We start from the raw sequence: 19,220 nt of genomic DNA on the forward strand, positions 1-19,220 counted from the left end.
CATGGGGTATATCAGTAGGATAATGCTGAGGATGGAGCCCCCAGGAAGGAGGAAAAGAGGAAGACCAAGGAGGAGGTTTATGGATGTGGTGAGGGAAGACTTGCAGGTAGTTGGTGTGAAAGAGGCAGATTTAGAGGACAGGGGGGGTATGGAGACGGATGATCCGCTGTGGAGACCCCTAATAGGAGTAGCCGGAAGAAGAAGAAGAAGAAGAAGAAGAAATACTTAATTTTGTCTATATTTTAGTCTTAATACTAAAATAATATTCAGGCTTTTCTTGATTTGATCACCCTAAGACTTTGATGATTGACTCTTTTAAGAAATAATGTATGAAATGAATGAAAAAAACAATGCATCATTTTTTAAGTACGATCAAATATCAAATATTACTGAAATATGATGCTAAATAACAATTATAAATATTATTATTAAGCATCATAATATAGTAATATTTGATAAAAGCCTTTAAATGGATTTTGTTGTGCATCTTCACCAGCCCAAATATTAATTTCTCTGTGGTTACATCAAACTGTCAGACAGTAAGTATGGCCTTAATACTGCTTCTCACACAAACCTATCATAATAATGTAGTGTAACTTAGAAATCGATTTCAGGTGACGTATCCCCAGTCCCTTCCGATGCGCAGGGCCTACCTCATGACTTGCAGAAATGTGAATAGTACCCATACTGTATAATGTGTTTTATAAAAAACGAGAGCGTGTCTCCTCAATATGACACAATTCACATTTTCGGATCCTTTTTTATTTTTTTTTTCCTTTTCATTCCCAGAAGAGGATTGCATACAGAAAAAGAAAGCTGATTCAATTTCAGCATCAGCTGTGCCTGGCTTAATCAAAGAAATCCCTCTCTTCTGCCACTCTCTTTCATGCAAACACACCACCCTGCTAGACGTTATCCCATCATCAGAACTCTTCTCTTACTGTGCATTTGTCAGGGGTGAGGTAAGAACCTCGACTGCTGTGAAGAAAGGAAGGGAAGCTATTCCTCTTCTGTGGCACGACAGTGACAGAAAAGCCTTGTGGCTGACTAGAGGGCAGGATGGCCAATACTTTACCACAAGATCCTATGGGTACCAGCTGTGTCTGCCCTGTGTGTCTATTTGAGAAGAGGAGAAAGTTTGAGAGGAAGAAAAGGGAAAAGTAAAAGAGTGAGAAAGAGAAGCCTGGGAAGCTTATTCAACTTGACATGGAAGGAGAGCACACTGGTCCCACTTCTAATCTAAAGATAATGGCTAAGCCATTTCTCTCACCCTCTGCCAGGAAGTGTGGCCACACATACACTCACACACAATACATACTACAAAACTTCCCAATCCAGCTCTCTAGTTATTAACATTCTCAGGAAAGGGACTCAAGTGTTTTATTTCTAATATTTCTAACAAGAGACCAAAAAAAAGGATTATACTTTCAATTTGTGTGGGCTGTTCCAAAAATGGGTTGCCTATTCCCCCAATTTTAACCTACAAACTCACCCCATGCGATTGGTAAATTAAGCAGGAAATCCAATCCATAGCACACCAAACAAATGGTTTCCTCTCAATGGCTTATCAATCGCAGTTAAAAATCGCACATGGATCTAAACTCCTTCTCTGGTGCTGCTGAATTGATGATGGGAAAGGTCACGGGACTAACTTGTGATTTTGACAAATGAAATAAAGTCGTAAATGTCACTTCTTCAGGTAAACACCGTTGGTAGGACTTCGAACCGGTTTGACTGTCGGTCAATGCTAAATGTGAAAAAAAAAAAAGGTAATAAAACTCTGTGGTAACATGCTATTGAAGCGAAATACAAATCTAATGTGGTCTGTAAAACGTTTCAGATGATTGGATATCTTTTAGCTAATGTGTAGAAAAGAAAGAAATGCTAGTTTAGTGTCAGTCAAGGGTCTGAAGTCAGTAATTACGTTGTGTTTCTTAGCCTGCACTGAAAAGAGAAACGCTGTGCATGTTGTTCGCTAGCTTTTTTATGCTCAAGCCACACACAAATCTCACCTCTGTCTCCTTGTGTCATTTGTATATCGATCAAACACACACGTTTTTGATGTACTTTTTGAATATGAAATCCCACATTTATCCTCCTTTTGCTAATTATAATAATAGTAATAACCTCCACTCTTTTGGGAAGGTGTAGCACTAGATTCTGTGGAGATTTTGTGCACATTATATAGACACCATGCATCATAAATTCAATTTATATGTTGATTTGTCTTGATTTTCTCGCAATCTTGACACAACCAGTTGTTTTCTGGTTTGCGATTATTACATTTTTAACAAAAGTTGTTTTCTCGTGATCGCAAGTCCGCTGCCACAACTGTTTCAGGTTTATTATCCATGATGCTGCATCTAAAACACTTCTCCTGATCAGTACATGATTTTTATGTGTATTTAACATAAGAGCATGTTCTAGAGGCAGCATCATCGCAAAATCATAGATAACAACCATAACCATTTGCGGGAACGCGTCCACGCATCCTCTGACACGTCCTTGTCCACGATGCTGAAGTGAAGTCGTGATCATGTGAAAACGATTGAAACAAATATTATAATGCATGGCCTCTTACGACTTCCATATCATTCAGCCACAAGGGTGTTGGTAAAGTCAGGTACTGATGTAGGTGAGAAGGTGATGAGGTCTGGGGTGCAGTCAGAGTTCACAATTATCCCAAAAGTGTTCAATAGAGTTGAGGTCAAAACTCTATAGCAGGCCATTCAAGATCTTCTACTCCAACCATCCAATGTAAAGCATATCTTCATGGAGATCAATTTGTGCACAGTGTTTGAAACGCATATACCAATCTTATGGTCAGGTGTCCACTAACCTTCATCCATATAGTGTATAATTATGGTAGTTTATTTTATTTTTAGATGGTAGTTAGATGGTAGTTAGATGGTAGTCATGGTACACTGTGTCTCATTTGACAGAAGAAAAAAATAAATCTTTATAATCCAAATTTTTTTGGCCCCTGATTTTTTTCCCCAGTTTTACTGTGCTTGTGTTTAAACTTGCAGTGGTCTTGAGGCTAGTGAGCTAGCGTCATACGCTTCGACTCAAGATAAATCTTTCAACCTCGGAGGCACAGATTACACCGGAGTGATTTTAGTATTTTGAACATCTTAAAAATAGCTTCGTGGGTACCTTGATTCGGAATTCAAAACCATTCCTGCGTATATGTTGGTGTAACATTTGATCTGAATTCGTAACCTTAGCTGTCCATCAAAATGGCGTTAAAAAAAAAAGGCGTTTTGTTCTGTCTCTTTACTTAATCCAAAGTTTCTTTTGAGGTCTTTGTAATCCCTGAGCCACTTGGTCTGGTGGGATTTCAGCAGAAGCGAAATCTCTTATCCGTTAATGAGGTGATTAATGCCTCGACCACCTGCTGGGTATCGAAAGCACTTCTCTGTCTCATCCGAGCGCATACTCATGCATATCCCTCCGTACCACCCTTTATTATTTATTTATTTTCTTCTAAACCCCAGGCTTATAATCTTCTCATTAATTAAATATACGACAGAAAAAAACAGATTTATGATTCACTGCTTTTATCCATCATGTCTGGGATGATAACCAAAACAACAACAAAATAAAAAAAAATAAAAAAAGAATCTGAAACCCTTGACAATGTGAAGGGGAATAAAGCAGTGGAAATAAAGCCGTCGGTGCCACGCTGACATCTCCGTGCCTGGTGCTGTGTGTGGAGATTCACCGAGGAGATGGAGCTTTCATCCTGTTTTGTCTGGAAGCAGATTAAGCAGCGGTGCTGACAAATAGAGACATGACTCGGAATAATTACCCCATGTACCACTTGAACCGCGTGCTCAAGGCTACATTTTGAGATTTTTAAGTTGGCGTGTCCAATTTATCGACTACCTACATGTATAAAAAGACAGCATGGAGAGTCCATGAATAAAATGTAGGGAAGCGATCACTGGTCTGGGTTCATTATGTTGCTTAGACCTGCTACTATATAAAAAATTTTGTGCAAACTTTGTGGTTTTTTTTACTACAAAGTTGAAGGCACACAATTGTATAAGACGTCTTTGTATGCAGTAGCATGAAATTTTCCTCTTCACTTGATCTAGCAGATCCAAAACCAGTTCCTCCTTTGTGGCACAAAGCCAGCTCCATGAAAATATGGTTAAATAGATTGGTGAAGAAGAGCTTAACTGGTCTACTATAAGTCTGGTTCCTCTCAAGGTTTTTCTCTCACATCATCTATTGGAATATTTCCTTGGCAATGTCACCCCTGGATTGCTCATCTGGGATAAATAGACATAGCTCACTTATATTTACATTTTTGTTACATTCTGTAAAGCTGTTTCGAGACAATGTCCATTGTAAAAAGCACTATAGAAACAGAATTGAATCGCCAAGCTGCCACTCTTTGGTCTCTTGAGAAAGGCCCTTAACCCTCTATGCTCCAGGGGCGCTGTATCATCTCTGACCCTGGCTTCCTAACATCACTGGGATATGCAAAGTTATATGCAAAGTCAAATTTCACTGTGCTGTAATGTACATGTGACAAGTATAAAGCCAATTCTTTTAATAATTATCCCAGAGACCTGCTCCTTGGATCAGACTGAGTGAAAAGTTAAGAAGGTTATTTTTTGGGGGGATAAACACTGGGCATAAACCAAGCTGTAAAAGCAGTCAATGCTAATTAAGTAAATATAAATGCAAATGCAAGTAAAGGGGTCAAATCCTAATGAAAATGTGGTAGACAATTTAAAATGATCAGAATTCAGAATATTCGTGAAAAAGAAATGCTGTACAGATGATATTAGAACTGCAAACCGTACAAATGGCAAGACTTCATGACACGATGATTAAAAAAAGCTGGAAGTACCAATTCTAGTTAGCTGGAAAAATTGGAAATTTCATAAATGTCGTGAATGAATTCTTCACTAGCCCTTTACTTTTTCCTCTACCTTAACCTTAATCCAAAGTATTTCTAAATGCTTAGCCTGTGTAAATTGTCTGTTGGATGTTCGAGGTTCATGGAGTCTCCCACACAGGATTTTTGTCAGCTGTGCTAATATAAAGCGCTCCCCCCCCACACCACCACCACCACCACCACCACCACCACCACTGCCTTGCCTCCTCTCCCCATGAGCCTCGATCCTATAGTTCCTGTGCAATATCAGCCCTGATGCCTTGAGGGTGCAATAACTGTTTATTACCAGCAACCGAACTTTATAATCCCTCCCTCCCTCTAATGCATGCTAACACTTATTGAAAACTCAGAGGCCAACAGCTGACCTGTACACGCTTCCTTTTATTCCTTAATTTCGTTCAGCATTTTTTTTTTCCCCCACTCTCTGTATGTCGCAATGAAATAAGGGTCCGGAGGTATTATTTGCACAAGGTCTTATTTGTTTCCACAGAGATGGCTACCTTGAAGATGAGAGTTTTGTTATTCATATTCTTTCTTCTCTTTATTTAATGAAAAAAAGCAGAAAGGAGGAACAACGGCTTGACACGGTGAAGGGCAATATAAGTTTTGGAGCTCTGAGCCGTCTTCATCAGAGATTGTATAGAACAAATAGAGATACTTGAATAAAAAAATGTAATAGAGAGGCAGAGAAAGAGAGAGAAGAGTTGTTGAGTTTTGTTGTATAATGCTACTTCCAAACAATTTTTTAAGATCGTGTAAGGTTTTTGCTTAATCTGTACAACCGATGTCAAAGAACTAGCTCCGAGGAAAACTAGCTCTGTGTCGCATTGAGTCGCCTCACATCGCAACACACAGACATTACTTTTTCCAGTAAAACACAACAAACACATTAGCTTCACACACGTGAGCAACAAACGTAATGGCGGTTTACAGATATAAAATACAGACAAATAAACAAATATCTCATTGGCTGCATGCTGTAAGAAATTAAAATAGTCTTTAAATCTTCCTTATGATAGTTTAAGTCATTTTATGACTAGAACAGACTTTTAGCGGAGCATCCATAATGTCCGTGCGAGCCACTAGCTTTCTTGACTGAAACCCGCCCGTACAGTCTTCTGCACACGACCCCCCGAAACGAGGTTTCTAACAAAAGTACCGCAACATACATCAAATAAAACAATGTAGAAAAGTCCAAATAACAAACGCAGCTTAACTTCAATTAAGGGTGATTTTACAAAATGTAAAAAAAAATCATATAAACTGTACAAATAATATAAAGGCAGCAGTTACAGTACATACAGCCGTCGGCCAACTAGCGTGCACGTTCTGCGCTTGCGTCAGAGAGAGTCCCATACCAGCAGGTGGCAGCAGTCTGTACTCGGCATTGAATATGTAAAGCAATCAGCGTTCAATCATGTTTGCTATTGGCACTGGCATTTCTAGCCCTCGGTCTTGTCAAGCAATATAATAACTAAATAAACCTCTCTTCAATTGAGGTGACAAGACAAGTGGCAAGAATAACAACGAGTATCTGTGTGTTTTCTTTTCACTCCGTCGTTGTTTGCTTTCAACGGTTCCACTTTTTTCTTGTGTGCTTATTCGCTAAGCTGAATAGCCAATCGGAGTTCTCTTTCTCGCCAACATGCTGCTAATTGGACATGCAGAGTCAGACAAAAAACTGACAACATTCAACTAAAGCCAACGTTGCGGAATACACCCGGAAAAACTATAGCCGACCGACGCTCATGCTGGCTTTCCTGTCACCATAATATCTCTAGTGTAGATGGGTGTGGTCAAACTGTACCATACACTCCTGCCTACAAAGGGAAGAATGGCTGCATAGGAATTGCTGGGTAACTATTATTATACTGGTGTATTTTGAATCCGACTGCACCGATTAGTAGCCAGTGTGAGCTTTTTCTGCCATTGTTTAATTTACAGAGAGCCTGTTGTTGGCTCTGTCTGTTTCTCTCTCGGAGTCTCGCTCCACTCTCCCCGACGCCGCAGGCTGTTGTGACAGCAGTTTGGTGGAGCGTGAGAGTGCGGGGTTTATTCTCCTGTGCTGTCGGAGCCTGCCGGGCAGCGCCAGCTGATGCTACAGATGGCAGATGTCTTTGAGTGCTCAAAACGGCGTGATGGGTGGAAAGTGGCTGTGTTTAAATACTTGTCAGGTTTGATAGGATGAACCTGTAGGACGAACCCAGCTGTAACATGTTCAACCAGGGCGCGCTTGCCAACCATCCATATACAACTGTGGGAATCGCCTGTTTTGACTCGGCCTGCCGTTCGCGCACATTTTTGCCCGGCGAGCTGAGAGCGATTTGATCAATAGAGAAAGAAAAGTAATTTATGCTCAATGTCACAATCAATAGCTGAGCCATGGTGGAATAGTCGTCGAGCGGTTGGTGACTCCAAGGCTTGTCACGTTGTCAAAACGCTCAACAGTCTGTGTTGGGAATTTTAATTGTTCAGCTCTATGATGTGGCATCAAATTTTTAAGGCTCTGTTTACAGGAATGTACAATAGTTATCTATGTTTACACACTGTGACCTTCCAAATAGTCCTCTTGAACAGCAATACAGCGCTCCCAGCGTTCCTGGCACTTCTGGAATGTGTCCTGAAAGTCTCCTTTTCGAAGCGTGTCAAGCACATTCTGCAATTCACGCTGGATCTCCGCAATGATGTCAAAATGGCAACCTTTGTGCTGGATCATTATCTTTAGGAAGAGGGCGAAGTCCGCAGGAGCCAAATCTGTATAATGCCCTTGTGCACAAAGCCAGCTCCATGATGATATGCCTTACATGGGTTGGAGTGGAAGATCTGCTATAGAGTTATGACCTCAACCCTATTGAACCCCTGACCTCCTCACCTCACCCACATCAGTACCTGGCATTACTAACATCCTTGTGTCTGAATGGGCACAAATCTTCACAAAATCTAATGGAAAATTGTCTCGGAAAACTTGGAGATTATTATAACAATAAAAGGAGGTGGAATGAGATTTGATATACTGATCGAATTTTGAGGTCTCCCCAAACTTTCGTCCATAACATTATTATTATTATTAATATTATTATTATTTACAGGGAGTCGAGCTGATCTCATGAGAAATGTTTATGTGTGTATATTAGCTATTATTTGAATCTTAAACCTTATTTTTCCATCTATTGCCAAATTGTTAGCGATTCACTAGTATGCAACTGTTTAGATTCTTGGTGTGTGCATTCTTCTGCACACTGAGTTTATTAGGTGCAGGAGAAGTCTTTCTAATTCTATATATGCCACCAACTTTTGTGTAAAATACCTAAAATTGCTGTCAATTTCTTCCAGAATGTAATCTCTCCATCTATTGCTTTTTCTTTCTTTGTCTCTCTGTCTCTATGCAGTGTGCACTGGCACGCAGAACAAGCTGAGTACCCTGTCGGATCTAGAGCAGCAGTACCGGACCCTGCGCAAGTACTATGAGAACTGTGAGGTGGTGATGGGCAACCTGGAGATCACCAGCATCGACCATAGCCGCGATCTTTCATTTCTCAGGGTAGGGAAAGAATCTTCTGCTCATCCACTGCTTCGTAATTACTTATAAAACACACAAAAAAAATTCAGATGGACATACAGTGATTTCTTATACACCTGAGCGGGTAAGGGTTAAGGGCCTTGCTCAGGGGCCCAGCAATGGAAGCCTTGGTGGTGCTGAGATTTGAACTCATGACTTGCCAATCCAAAGTCCAGCACCTTAACCACATAATAATTCACAGTGGCAGGAAGAAATTGTCCAGTGTTACCAGACAATCAAAATTAGCTACTTGTGTCAGCATATGTATTCATATTTATGATTTTTTTTCTCTGCGATATTCTATCTATCTATCTATCTATCTATCTATCTATCTATCTATCTATCTATCTATCTATCTATCTATCTATCTATCTATCTACATGGGCATGACCTCCTAATTAGTCGCTACCACACAAAACAAAAAAAGAAAGAATTATTGATTATAGATGAAAACCTTTGCTGGATAGAAGCATTTTGTGATCATTCCAGAGTCCAGAGATAAAGTACAAAAAAAATACTAACCTGAGCAGTTGAGGGTTAAGGGCCTTGCTCAAGGGCCCAGCAATAGCAGTTTGGTGGTGCCGAGTTTTGAACTCATGACCAATTCCAAGGCCAGCACCTTAACCAATGAGTTAACCGTAATCATTGCGAATGTGCAGATGAAACGTAGCTATTACCCAAGTATGTTTTAAGAAAGATACAGTGCCCCTGGAGCACAGAGTATTAAGGGCCATGCTCAGGGGCCACAAGATTATTGTTCCACCTCACCAAATATGGGATTAGATTGTATGGTAATATGGTAGTGGCTAATTACGAACTCTGAGATGTAGCTGAGGTCGAGGAACTGGTACTTATTTAGGTTTGACCTGAGACAGTTCTGCTGTGAGGTGATGTGGACTTCCATTTTATTACAATATTTACATGTTTTCGAGAAACCGGTAAAGATTTGATGCCCTGTGAACAGCACATGTTCTGTGTGGGCTTGTGAAGTGCGATCTCATTCTGAAAAAAAGAGTTTCTTTTGTGGGTCATTTTGTGAAGAAATTTGGTAAAATATTGAATTTGGATTTATTTTGAGGCTCAGTAAGGCAGTGATTAGGTCGAGCTGGTGGAACCATGATTGACAACAGAAAGGAGAAGAAAAACAAAACCAAAAGTATTATACTTTTTTCTTCATATCTGTATTTGTATTTGTATCAAATTCAAATTTTATTTGTTTCATATACAAATGCTTTTTCTGTTTGGATCCCTAATATGTTTCTTCAGTTTCGGGTACACGCCTAGTTAGAACGGAGGTGATCGCTGGATTTGGTAATCTGAGGCAGAAAACTAAAGAGAGAATTGAAGTGCATTTGGGGTAATTTGGCATTTGACCTCGTCAGTTTACTGATTGCCTTCTTCCTTCAGTCTGGTGTCAGGTCTTGTCAGACGAAGGGAAATCAGGCGAGGGTTGTTTAGTAATAGGGCAGTGGAGAAAGGTCAGCATTCTTTTCTTCTAGAAGTGTAACAGTCAAAAAAAAAAAAAGGAAAACGTCTGGATGTGTGGTGTATGTTTCAACATGGTGGTAACCCCTGCTGACCTGCCTTTCACCTCCAGTGCTTGGTTGACTAATTTGGACTCAGTCCACACTGACTAAGTTCGATTGATTCGAGTGGATGGGCCGAAACAGTGAAGCCCTGCCGGGCAGTAATTGTAGCTGAGTTGCTAACAGTCTCGATCTTGGCTGGCGTCTGGTTACTCCCGCAGTGCTGCACACAAAGCTGAGGTCAGTAGCTGGGAATTCAGGTTCGGACTTGGACTTTATAAACTGTAGCACACACAGTTGATAAAACACAGCGCAGTATAACACAGTAACTAGCTCACACACACACACACACACACACACACACACACACACACACACACACACACACACACACACACACACACACACACACACAGAGCATGTTCGTAATCAACAGGACTGCGCTGACTGGAAAGTGTTAAGCATCAAGCAGATTGTATAAATCCTAGAACGTGAGTGTGTCGGTTGTCATGGAAACGATAAGCTTTGGTGAAATTTTCTACAAATTGCATCATGCATAATTAAAGTATTTTGAATGAAGCATAGTTTCCCACTTCAAAACATTTCATATGGCATTTCTTTTTTTTTTTTCAATAGAACCCTAAATACAAAAATTAAACAGCATTATTATTATTATTATTACTATTATTATTATTATTATTATTATTATTATTATTATTATTATTATTATTATTATTATTATTTTTATTACTATTATTATTATTACTATTATTATTATTATTATTATTATTATTATTATTATTTTTATTGCAAATGCAAAACTTTCAGATATTACATTTTAAATCAATACCATAAACAAACAAATAAACAAAAAATGCATAAATAATAATAATAATAATAATAATAATAACAATAATAACAATGATAATAATAATAATAATAATAATAATAATAATAATAATAATAATTAATGTTGTTGTTGTTGTTGTTGTTGCAAAAGCAAAACATTACACATTACTTTTTAATAAACAAACAAATTAATTAATAAATAAACATGCATTATTATCATTATTATTCATTATTATTATCATCATTATTATTAATAATATTATTATTATTATTTTTGTGCAAAGAGCACTTCATAATGTCAAAGTTTTGAGCAATTTAGTAAAATAAGTAAGAAAGTAAGTAAGAGACATTTTTAATTTATGTATTATGTATTTTTTTTTAAAGAAAAAAATATATATTTCGGAAAAAGAATGAAAAAGTACTATAGGGAGAGAATAAAAGACAAAGTAAAACAAATAAAAAAGAAAAAAAGAAAAGTTAGCATAAAAAAATCTGCACTGGGAGAGATTCTATAAATGTTTTAATAAAATAAATTAAAGTAATAGGAATATGACATTTACAGAATTCTGGAATAATGGACTACAGATGAAAATAAATCTAGATCTATACCGCATCAGTGTCCTTTCCAGTGAAATGTTGAATCACACTAAACCAATCCAGCATGTCTAATTTCCTTATGATTTTCCAGTTTGGATTTCTATAAGGTTGACATTTGCCAACACATTTGACATGTGTTGAGGTCCAGATAAAAAAACATGCAGTGAGATACACCAGTTCAAAGCCATTAAGGGCTTTTTAAAGCAGGAGAAACTGTTCTATCGTCTATCCCAGAAGATGGTGGTGAGATGAACGTGTTATGCAAGCTCCTGTTATGTGAGGAGATCCAACCTTGTTAAATAACAGGAGACAAAATGAAGCTCTGCATTGTTTCCACTGAAAAAAGGGTATTATTTGATCATGTATTTTTGAAGTCTTGGATTTAAAAAAGAAAACGGTACACAGTGACCTGAGCACTGGATCAAACCGGGACCTGGTGCTGTGAGGCGGCGGTGTTAGCCAATCATGACTCACACTTCCTAAACTTAATCTACAATACTTTAATAAATCTAAACTAATACAAGTTTGAATATATGAAGATGGAGGATTTTATGTATGTTTATTTATTTATATAAACTGAGTTTCATATAAAAATCCGCATATTAGATCCAATTACTTATAGATTAGATAGATAGATAGATAGATAGATAGATAGATAGATAGATAGATAGATAGATAGATAGATAGATAGATAGATAGATAGATAGATAGATAGATAGATTCAACTTTATTGTCATTGTGCAGTGTACATGTACATGCAATTATTATTAAAGATCTGATTGCACCTGGCATGTAAACATTAGTTCTGATTACTCATAGGAGCTGATTATTCATAAGATCTGAACATTAGATCTGATCACTCTTAATATTGGAATGCTCATAAAATCTGTACATTTGATCGGATTATTGATAGAATCTTATTACGCATAAGACCTGCGCATTAGAACAGATTATACCTAAGATTACTCGAGATGCGCATATTAGATCTGATTACTCAAAAGATCTGATTACTCTATAGATTTGCACACAAGATTTTATTACTCAGAAGATCTAAGAAGAATAAACACTCGTAAAATCAAATGACTCATCTGCACTTAAGATCTTATTACTTTTTCCATCTGATTACATAAGTTCAGCCAATTAGAGCGAATTACTCATCATAAGATCTGCACATTAGATCTGAATACCCACCCAAAAAACACCTAATTACAAGAAGGATCTGCACATTAGATCTGATTACCCAAAAGATCTGATTACAAGAAAGATCTGCACATTTGATCTGATTACCCAAAAGATCTGATTATTAGATCTGATTACCCAAAAGATCTGCACATTTGATCTGATTATCCAAAAGATCTGATTATTAGATCTGATTACCCAAAAGATCCGATTATTAGATCAGATTAACCAAAAGATCTGATTACAAGAAAGATCTGCACATTAGATCTGATTACCCAGAGGTTCCCTGGTGGTCTAGTGGTTAAGAAGCAGCGCTCTCACCGCTGCGTCCCGGGTTCGATCCCCGGTCAGGGAACCAACCCCAGCCACTCTCAGTGCCGGTCCCAAGCCTGGATAAATGGGGAGGGTTGCGTTAGGAAGGTCATCCAGCATAAAAACATGTGCCAAATCAAACGTGCGGAGGAGCTGCTGTGGCGACCCCTAATGGGAGAAGCCGAAATAAATAAAGATCTAATTACAAGAAAGAGCTGCACATTAGATCTGATTACCCAAAATATCCAATTATTAGATCTGATTACCCAAAAGATCTAATTACAAGAAAGAGCTGCACATTAGGTCTGATTACCCAAAAGATCTGTTTACTCAAGCTTAGCACATTAGATCTGTTTACTAATCATAAGATCTAATTGCACATAGGATCCGCACATTACTTCCCGTGGGCTCACCACCTGCAGGAGGGACCGTAAGGGACGGTGCTATGAGGATTGGGCAGCAGTCGGAGGCGGGGGCCTGCTTAGACTGCTGCCCCCGCGACCCGAATTACGGATAAGCGGGAGAAAATGAATGAATGAAGGATCCGCACATTAAATCTGATTACCCAAAAAATCAGATTACCAATGAAGATCTGCACATTAGATCTGATTACCCAAAAAACACCTAATTACAAGAAAGATCTGCACATTAGATCCGTTTACTCCTAAAATCTAATTACCAAATTTGCTCTAATTACATATTAGATCCTCTTCGAAATTTCTCCTGTTTTATTCGAATGATATTTTCATTAACACATTTTTAAAAATGGGATAATCGAAGGTGAGCTGTTCACATCCAAAACAGATCCAAATAAACAACAAGCACATCTTTGATTTTTGTAGAACAGTGTAATTCGGTTGTGTTAATATGTAGCCAAGAGAAATGAAAATCAATAGTAATAATAAAAATATTTGGAGTTCACGCAAACAGCCCATCGCAACTACTGACCCGGAATGGCAGAATGTGTCACATATGTCTTATCTTTCCTCACTCCAGGCTCTTCTCTAATTGTCTGCCTAATGATGATGGGATGATAATGGAAATATTTACAGTTTCCGCCTGCAGACGGTGGCAAGTAATTAACCACACATCAGCCCATTAACTACTGCGGAAGCAGAGCAGTCCTGAGTCTCAGCAGCCCAAGAATGATGCCAGAATGGAAGAATGAGTACGGCTGTGGAGCTGTGGGTCACTTGAAGTGGGATGTGGATCACGCTCGCACACATAGCGCAGAAAAAAAAAAAAACTGTTAAAAAAAAAAAGAGATGCAGTGAAAAGCGTGATCTTAGATCTCACAATAATGAAAAAAGAGAAAGAGAGAGAAAGGAAAAAAAGGAAGGAAAAAAAAATCTACCTACAGGGTCTGAGCAAAAAATACCCCGAACGAGAAATATAGAGATGCTGTGAGGACTGAATTACAGATCTTAATCATATGGATGGTTTAATTTATCAGCCCCAGAGGCAGTCAGGAAGATGGACTCCATTTAACACCAGAGCTGCTCTGGCTTTTTGGGAGGCAGCCATCAATCTCAGGCTATCTTTAAAAAATAAAGCGGCAGTTTCCATCACCCGGGAGACAGCCAGAGAACAGGTGGAGAGATCTCACCTCCCAGCCTCGCCTTCTCCGTCTTTTTCCTCCTCAAGGTGAAGTTTTCCCTAAACAGCACCGAAGCCTCTGGGAAGCGTTTTATTAATGTCTTTTAAAAAACACTAATAATCTTTTACCAAAAATACACACCGCACTCTGGCCTCTTTCCCCGCTGCCTGGCTTTCCGTGTTCTGAATTAACATGTTCAATTAACCTGCTGTAACCGGCAGCCTCGAGACAAAACAAAAGACCTCGAACGGGTTCTGCCAGCCGTCCAAACGGAACGTGACACGTCTCAGACCTCTGCAAAATAAACAGAAAATGTTCAGTATTGGCTTTGTGATCTTACAAGGAACAGGGTGGAACGGAGACGCTGGGAAAAAACAACAACACAAGGGCACCATTTGCTGCTGTTAAGATGTGATAAGCCTTCGTTTGTCAACTCCGACGCATCTTGAACTGCAATCCAATTGGTCAATTATCTCCGTGGGGTGCCAATGGGAACAATACGCTTTCGTTTTAGTTTTCCTAGCATGTGGTAAGCGGATATTATCATCAGTAGTGTTTTGTCCAGAACTAAATGCTTTTTTTTATTATTATTATTTTGCTAAGCAGAGATATAGCATCCACCTATAGTTCCCTTTCAGGAACTCGAGCTGCATCGGAACGCTTCTGGAGCGCAATGCGTTCCAAAGCGGCCTATCGTTCCCTCAGCGAACTAGTGTTACATACGTAACCTAGAGACATTTTTATTATTATTCTTTTATCTTTTAGACATAAATTGTCTCAAAGCAGCTTTAGAGAGATGAAGAGGTTATGAAATTGTATAAAAGACTTTAGGTTTAGTGCCTATAAGTTTGTTCTTCATCCTCAACATCGAATGTCTATCCATTACAGTTCTGTTCAGTGATAGGAGCTGTTCATGCAACCTGTGGTCCTGAACCATTGTAGCAGACTGTTCCAGTCCAAATTGAGTCTCAATGTTCTTGAGTTGCTCAGTAACTTCTTTAAGCTGTTGAGGTGAAACCATCCCCAGATGCAAGAAAAAGATGAGACACGGACGCTGTTTGTGTCCTTCGACAGATAGAGAGATAGAAAAAGACCATGTTAATTTGAGGTTTAATGCTCAATAGCACCAATCAAGTTGAACCGTCAGTGAACTTTAACATTCAACACTGATGAACACACTGACTACTAACTGTAATGTAATGTAATGTAATAGACATTCGGTGCCACCCAGCTGAGGATGGGTCTTGGTTCCTCTCAAGGTTTCTTCCTCATACCATCTCAGGGAGTTGTGTCCTTGACAGTCTCCACTGGCTTGTTCATGAGGGATAAATTGCAATTATAAGAAACAAACTTGTAGGCACTTAATTTATTAACATATATCCTTTGTGAAGCTGCTTTGGGACAATGTCCATTGTTAAAAAGATCTCTACAAATAAAACTGAATTGAATTGGTTCTTTTATTTAAAAATAAAATACCTGATAAGAAACTATAAAGGATGATCCTTTAACTCCATACCCAATTATGCTTTTGAGATTAAGAAGAATCATCAAACCCACTCAGACATGGTAGGAAACATGTAAAACTCCATACAAAGATCAAACTTGGACTCCTGGAGCTTTAAAGAAACAATACTAGTAGCTATGCAACTGTGCCACCATTAGCATTAGCACTTTTATTTTCAAAAATAATAAGAAAGAAAGAAAGAAAGAAAGAAAGAAAGAAAGAAAGAAAGAAAGAAAGAAAGAAAGAAAGAAAGAAAGAAAGAAAAAAAGAAAGAAAAAAGTTTGTGGGACTTGAGAATACAGCATTCATTATGATCAGTGAACATCAGCGTTCTACAAGACAGAAGGATCACAGTAGGATGTCCAATGTTGTTGCATCTTTGATCAAAAAGATCACGTTTTGGGGGGAAACACAAACTAAAAGAGAGTCGATGGAGTTTCTTCATGAAAGCTTCGTCACATCCTATTACCTTTAACAGCATGATGTGAGCAATTGAGTCATATAATATGCAGAAATCCAATCTATTGTGACACTGCTTTTTTTTATTTGTATTTCTTTGGGGTGGGGTACAACAAAGTAAAAAAAAGAAAAATATATACTACAAAAGTAATTTTTGACAGAGTGCAAGTGCATTTTATTTGCATTACTTCTTTCATTTGAGAAGTAAATTTATCATATACAATTTGAAGAATTCAGATTTCTTTCTGAAATGTACAGTATGTGATGTTTTTAAGAGTTTTCCAACTTTTATTTCATATGTATTTATATATATATATATATATATATATATATATATATATATATATATATAAAAGATTGTTAATTCTTCATTATTCCACTTATACAGCCAATAACATTTACATTAACCAACAATTTCTGGACAATCAGAATAAAGAATTCTTTGTTGTGGTTTGTTCGTAGACCCATATCTGTTTCATCATAACAATACCCTTGTGTACAAAGCCAGCTCCATGAATATACCGTATTTTCCGGACTATAAGCCGCTACTTTTTTCCCACGATTTGAACTCCGCGGCTTAAACAACGAAGCGGCTAATTTATGGATTTTTCCTGGGTTTTTCCCGATTTCACAAACTTCAGGCCAAAAAACTGACCCCCATAACATTAGACCAATGAAATTGCCGAACGGGTTCAGGTGAACCAATGAAACTCTTTATATTAAATCAGATGCGCTCCCACTGAATCGGGCCGCACCACATCATAAATATGGATGATGTTCCTCTGAAGTTTGACCTGCCGCTCACTCGGACTGTCTACAGGAAATGTGAATCATTCGTCACGCTGAAAACAACCGGGCATTAAAACACACACTTCACCTGTGTTCTGAGCTGCAAGGCATCGGGAGAAAAGCTTCACCGATGGTGATTTTTAAACGCACGACGATGCTAAAAGATAAACTCTCCAGAGAAATAGTTGTGAAAGGAAGGAGGAAGACAGTGAACAATGACTTTCTTGGTAGGCTACTGTTTAGATACAAGCCGTGTAACAGACACTGTCTTTCATTAAAGCCTGTGTAAAGTTCATTAGTTTCAGTGTAGACACCTGCGGCTTATAGACAGGTGCGGCTTATTTATGTTCAAAATAAAAATCTTTGTCAAATTCAGTGGGTGCGCCTTAATAGTCCGGAATTTACGGTATACTTTACATGGGTTGGAGTGAAGGATGTCCTGCTAAATACCTCCACACCTCACCTACACCAGTACTCGACTTTACTAACACCCTTGAGTCTGAAGAAGCAGAAATCATCTCAGAAATGTGGAGATTAATATAACAAAAAACAGGGGTTAGAAGCAGAATGGGATGTCATATACTGATCTTATGGTGAGGTGTTCCAAACTTTTGTCCATATGGTGTATATAATTTGTTTAAGTAAAGATCAGCAGAAATGTAATCCATCTTTCAATGTACTCTGATCTCATGAGAAATGTTACAGAAAAGTTTTCTGTAATATTAGAAGAAAGACAACAGAAACTATTACGTTGCTGTTTTCAATTGCATAACAGTTTTGGTTCTCTAAAAGCTTACATTTAGTCCTGAAGATGTCAAAAAACATTTATAAAATTTATAATTTGCTTGCATATATAATGTGGAGTTTATTATAATGTTAGCTAAACATTTCCTCACAGAAAACATCACCATATCATCATTCAATATTAAAATTATAGCAGTTTTAATCCATTTGTTTAGAACCATAAAAATCACTGTGTAATATGTTCCTATTAAAAAAAAACAATGTTTTAGAGTGTATACAAAACGAACGATTGACGATGAAAATGAAAACACATTTTACACTTTAACCGATTCTAGAATTCAGCAAAATTGTGATATCTATATACATCGACCAACTATAACATTTAAACCACTTGCCTAATATTGTGTAGCTCCTCCTTCTGTCACAATACAGTTCTGACCCTTTGAGGCATGCACTTTCAAGATTTAAAGTTGAAATCTGGGCCTATATGTTTATTAGAGTTTGAGATCTGCAGAATTTACATCCATATTGATGGCATTTGGCTAATTTCCTTATCCCAAGTGATTGACAATTATCCTGTTTATATATTTTTTAAAAAGCAGTTAATGGTTAAGGCCCATGCTCAAGATCCCAGGAGTGGCAGCCTGGTGGTACTGGGATTGGAACCCACAACCTTCCAATCAGAAGTCTAATAGTTTCACCACTGACCTAACACATACAATCAGAGGCCAAGTCAACATCTTGAGCCCTTCGTCATGTTCCACAAACCATTTCTGAACTTCTTCTGCAATGTTGATGCTCAGGGCACATTAACATTGTTTAGGTAGAATTTAAATGTCAAAGTAAGAACTATATGAATGCAGGACCCAATGTTTCCCAGCAGAACCTTGTTTAGAGCATCACAAGGTCTTTGCTAGCCCAGCTTGACTTCTTCCACAATTAACCTGGTGCCATGTCTTCCCCAAGTAATGTACGCAATGTATACTCACTTAGCCATCCACGTGATGAATAAAACAAAAAGTGATTCATAAAAGCCTTTTCGATTGATGCAGTGTAGACACTTTGAGTACAGGAGTCAGCATGGGAACACTGACCGATTTGCAGGAAACTATGATGTATCAAGTGTCCTGACACCTTTCTATCTGTGTCAGCATGAACTTTATCAGCAGTGTGTGTTTCAGTAGATCAGAACA

At 38.2% G+C, this 19,220-nt stretch overlaps 1 protein-coding gene across 2 annotated transcripts in view; it reads left to right on the top strand.

Annotated features, from left to right (window-relative positions):
• The window catches only part of erbb4b (erb-b2 receptor tyrosine kinase 4b), a 409,427-nt gene that overhangs the window by 181,860 nt on the left and 208,347 nt on the right, over positions 1-19,220 (top strand). For both annotated transcript variants that reach the window (XM_083536260.1, XM_083536261.1), the window contains exon 2: positions 8,302-8,453. In XM_083536260.1, coding sequence (XP_083392386.1) covers positions 8,302-8,453 — 152 coding nt within the window. The remainder of the gene's footprint in view (positions 1-8,301; positions 8,454-19,220) is intronic.

The sequence above is a fragment of the Silurus aristotelis genome (assembly GCF_946808225.1).
Source record: "Silurus aristotelis genome assembly, chromosome: 3".
NCBI lineage: Eukaryota > Metazoa > Chordata > Actinopteri > Siluriformes > Siluridae > Silurus > Silurus aristotelis.